This window comes from Penaeus chinensis, chromosome 5 (assembly GCF_019202785.1).
Source record: "Penaeus chinensis breed Huanghai No. 1 chromosome 5, ASM1920278v2, whole genome shotgun sequence".
Classification (NCBI taxonomy): Eukaryota; Metazoa; Arthropoda; class Malacostraca; order Decapoda; family Penaeidae; genus Penaeus; species Penaeus chinensis.
The window spans coordinates 3,962,053-3,967,052 of record NC_061823.1 but is presented as its reverse complement, the minus strand read 5'-3'; the positions used below and the strand labels follow the sequence as shown (position 1 = coordinate 3,967,052).

At 45.8% G+C, this 5,000-nt stretch overlaps 1 protein-coding gene across 1 annotated transcript in view; it reads left to right on the top strand.

Moving 5' to 3' along the window:
- Positions 1-5,000, top strand: part of LOC125025778 (deoxynucleoside triphosphate triphosphohydrolase SAMHD1-like) — a 34,331-nt gene that overhangs the window by 16,430 nt on the left and 12,901 nt on the right. The window contains exon 2 of the mRNA XM_047613998.1: positions 3,376-3,542. Coding sequence (XP_047469954.1) covers positions 3,376-3,542 — 167 coding nt within the window. The remainder of the gene's footprint in view (positions 1-3,375; positions 3,543-5,000) is intronic.

Genomic DNA, 5,000 nt, shown 5'->3' with positions numbered 1-5,000 from the left:
TTCGACTGGAAGATAGACGACAACGACTGGGATAACTCAGCTGCACACCTGTGGAGAGTTTGCGGGCTGATATCATCTGTACCTGGTGCATTCTTTGTTTAAATTCTGAAGGATCTCTTTTGTTCTGGTGCGACAGATTTGAAGACTATGGAGTTAGTTGTTCATGGCATACTGAGGGTATCTCTGGAGGTTGTGACTGAACAAGCTTCCCAGGTTAGCTTTTTCCCGATTACTCGAAGCAGTTGTTCCATCGGGCTTGGTTAGTGGATTCCTGTGTTTTCCTTTGGTGCTCCTTGACGAGCGACCACCACTCCTTGCTGCCTGCTCCCCAAGTTGATAGTTTCCTCTTCGTGTCCTCTTGCCATATTTTGCGGGTCCATTTGCACGTGGCTGTCATTTCGTTACAAGCTTTTTTGTACAGATTCTTATTGTCTTGTGGGATTGGCTTTGTACCATTGCCACAGTCTATTTCTTTTGGACACTTGATGACATCTGTACCCAAACTAGGCATGATCCCCTGGTTTTGTGATGTATGTCCGTGAAGTAACGTATTTCTCCTGCATTTCGGCGAGGAGGCTGGTGATGGAGGATGCTTTGTCGGTTACATTCCCTGCCAGAACATCCCAGTTTTGTGACAATAATTCTGCCTTCATACCTAGCCAATTTGCATGGTTCCAAAGCCATATTTTTCTTTGCCTCCTTTTGCAGTTGTGGGGCAGGGCAAAAATATCTTCCTATTTTGCTGAGCGATGAGCAGGAGATAAAGTCCACAGTTAGATCCATTATTACAGGGTCAAGAGATCTACCGAGGATGTGCTTCGGGAAATCGGCGTAATCTGTCAGCCAGTGAACTGTGAGAAAGTCCTCATATGCTGACTGAATGAGATGGTGGTTAAGGTCCCCAACTATTAAGATATGCTAACAGTTATTGCGAGCCTGAAGGACGTCTAAAATCTCCGGTAGGAAGTTCACCGGTGTCCTGCTTAGCTACTGCGGCCTGTGACTCATTTGACTTTAGCATGACCTTCATGAAGTCAAATAAGTCAACAGTTAGCAGTTGAATTTGCAGATTCTCTTCATAGCATACAGCTACACCTCTGAAGTTCTGTCCTATTCTGTCTCTTCTTTGCCACTGTGGGTAGCCTCGTATTTTACCAAAAGCAGGTTCTACCTCTGCATTAAGGAAGGTTTCAGTTGCCACTATTATGTCGGCACTGATGTTGAGGGCCATTTGAGTCAACTACCAACATTGGTCCAGAGGCATCTAACATTAGCAGACAGAACTGAGAAGTGTCTCTGGTTATTTTGAGGGGTAAGAATCCGTGAAGCCATTTAGTATACACTGGCCCTTGGTAGCTGTTGAAGTTGGGATGTGACCATGAAGGAATAGCGGGTTGATGAGCAGTCCAGTGTAGGGGTGGGAAAATGTAACGCTGCTGAAGGGGCAGAGATGGAAGTAGAGGTTGAGGGTGAGCTGCTGTTTTCTGTGTTTGACAGCTAACTTGAAGTTTTCCAGCTCTCTTTCGAGCAGTTCGGCCTTATCTGTCGAAGCTTTCCACTCGCAGCTGTTCAGGGGGTGACCTCTTGCCTAGCAAAAATCGCAGGCCTTACAACGGTAGTCCCGCTTGTTGTGTCCTCGCCGTTTGCAGTTTGCATACGGGAGCTCTGGTCTCCTCTTCTGCAGCACTCTCCTTCCTCCCTGAATTTGCTGACGAGTTTCTCGTCCCGTCTCTGATTTACCGGGGGGCGGAGGCAACTGAGCTCTTTGTTCAGGAGTCTTTTTACCGATGGGAGTATGATCCCACCAATCCTGAAGTGCTGGATCTTCTGAGTTTGTGTGGCTTTGCACTTACAGCCTTCAATTCCACTGGAGCAGAGCAGTCTGCAATAAACTCCTTAGCAGACAGGATGGTAGCAGGAAGATCAGCCAGAAAGAGGCTGCCGTCCACGTATACCAAGAGCTGCATGGCTAACTTTGATATAGTAACCTGCTGTGTCTGGATTATCGTTATATAACCCTCTTGTTTTGTTAGTTTCTAAAAGAGAGAGAGTCTCGATCTATACGAACGTCCTCCTCATCGATGACTATCACACTGAGTGCTCCCTTGCAGCTACCTTAGATGCGCCTGCGAGCAGTGGAAAGGTTGCGAGGGATCCACGCAGTCGGGAGTGCAGGATACAGTTTCGCTCTTTATGGTGGATATTCCACATACACACAGCAGAAATTAGGCGGTGTGTGCCCTCTGATGCCATAATTTTTTGTGGGCGTTGGTGGTGGAGGTCCCAGATGTCATCGTGATCGTGGCGGAGAGATCTTCTAGGCGTGGGGGGCGGGGGTGTATTGCATGCTAAGAGGGGCCGGGCGGTGTTAGTTCTCACAGGATACTGTCCCCGATGATTCCCCGAGAGCTGTATCACACACCAGTTAGAGGGTGGAGAAAAAAAGATACTGTCAGTTTGCTGATCAAACTAGCGCTTAACATGTTGTTTGCCACGGCTGGATGTAAACAGGGTCGGGGATGTCGATATAACAGTTATCAGACGATAGAAAATTATAAAAATCCTCTCCTGTTGCGTGTTTTAATTATTCATGACACCTATAGGTATTCATACAAATGTATATCAAGCGGCACACTCCAGCAAGGGCTTGGGAGATCACAAAACCGTGTTGTGCAGTAGTGCCATGTGCGCGTTCTCTCTCCCTCCCTCCCTCCCTCTCTCTCTCTATGTCTCTCTCTCTCTCTCCCTCTGTCTCTCTCTCTCTCCCCCTCTCTCGCTCTCTCCCTCTCTCTCCCCCTCTCTCGCTCTCTCCCACTCTCTCTCTCTCTCCCCCCCCCCCCCCCCCCCCCTCTCTCTCTCTCTCTCTCTCTCTCTCTCTCTCTCTCTCTCTCTCTCTCTCTCTCTCTCTCTCTCCCCCCCTCTCCCCCTCCTCTCCCTCTCTCCCTCCCTCCCTCCCTCTCTCTCTCTATGTCTCTCTCTCTCTCTATGTCTCTCTCTCTCCCTCTCTCTCTCTCTCTCCCCCTCCTCTCGCTCTCTCCCTCTCTCTCCCCCTCTCTCGCTCTCTCCCTCTCTCCCCCCCCCCCCCCCCCCCCCCCTCTCTCTCTCTCTCTCTCTCTCTCTCTCTCTCTCTCTCTCTCTCTCTCTCTCTCTCCCCCTCTCTCCATCTCTCCCTCCCTCCCTCTCTCTCTCTCTCTCTCTTTTTCTCTCTCTCTCTTTTTCTCTCTCTCTCTCTCTCTCTCTCTCTCTCTCTCTCTCTCTCTCTCTCTCTCTCTCTCTCTCTCTCTCTCTCTCTCTCTCCCCCCCCCCCCCTCTCCCTCTCTCTCTTTCTTATATGTCTATTCATCTCACACCGTAAATCTGCTTACTTCATTTCAGGCGAACCACGGGGAGGCTCTTGATGCTGAGCAAGAACCAGAAACTGTGAACAACAAACCAGATGAGGAGGTGACCGAGAAAGTGTTCAATGACGCTGTCCACGGCGCAATCTCTCTCCATCCTCTGTGTGTGAAAGTAGTGGACACGCCACAGTTTCAGAGACTCAGGTAGGCCTAAGTGTGTATGTGTGTGTGTGTGTGTGTGTGTGTGTGTGTGTGTGTGTGTGTGTGTGTGTGTGTGTGTGTGTGTGTGTGTGTGTGTGTGTGTGTACGTGTATACGTGTATACGTGTGTACGCGTGCTCGCGCATGTGTGATATATACATGATTTTAACGCTCGATATTGCAATGTCAGTTTAATTCCAATAGCTATTAGACGAGGGTTAACTGTCGATTAGCCTAATTTCTACAATCTACAATATTTATGTTATTCTCTTCTCGAATGCTTCAATCAGTACACGCATCGGAGGTGTGTCTTGGCAGGCGTCATAATATGTTTAGGATATCATGACAGCGCAGAATTATGTAATACATTTCGGAGACGACATATACAGATACTAATTGTCCGCGAAAAAAGGGTTTAGGCAAACAACTCTCTAGGTAAATTTCCGATGATAGTGCAATCACGGCGGAGCAGAGAGATCATCCCTTGTTTGAATACAGTCTAAGAGAGTTAATTATTTTGTTGTTGATAAGTTGAGTATTTCTAGCTTAATTTGTTAATCAATCTAGTGTTACGGAGGAAAACGTGACATCACATAGCCTCCCGGGGATTAGACAGGGTTTTGCTTAACGAAAGTGTGGTCTTATTATAAGTATGGGTGCCCCCAGTACTTGTCTTTCTTTTCTACAATTAGTACTGTTTTTCTTTTTACAAATAAACCAAGAGTAAATATATCTTCGAAATTAAAAAGCTTCCCACCAATTAGTGGATGCACTGACCTCCCCCCCCCCCCCATATATGTATACTTATGTCTATCAGTCTATCTATCTATTTATCTATGTTTTTTTTCTTTCTATCAACTACATGCTATATTTTGCGCGATAAATGTGTATATAAACCAGTGATCCTAAGCAAGATGTTAAAAACTTCAGTTCCTCATCACACACGCACATTATAGTCTTCCATGTATTCACTGATGCTTAATACTGTATTACCTTCAGTTAATGTTCTAAAATGATAACAGTGTATTTCTTGTTTACTGATTCAATTTAATTGTATTAATTAGAAATAAAAGATAACCTATGAAAACTGTGATTTTGTGACAAAACACAAGTCTGCCATGTTTATCTACACCTACGCATATACTGTGCATTGGCAAACAGAAGGAAATAAAACTGAATAAATGACAAAAGTAGAGCGAGAGATGACCAATCCATTTCGTAAGAGATCATATATCATACAGCACATGTATTGAAAGTAAGTTCTTAGATATTCACCCTCTTTGGAACTACCCAGCTATCAGTTGCTCGAGTTGAAACAAGCAAACATGTATTTTCTCACTTGGCTGTTCGGATGTGTGGATGACTTCTCAGAGAAGAATAATAGATGAACCGAAACGAATTATACTTTTTTTTTGTTGTTTTCATCGTATTTCCATAACACTGTACACGCACGCGCACGCAC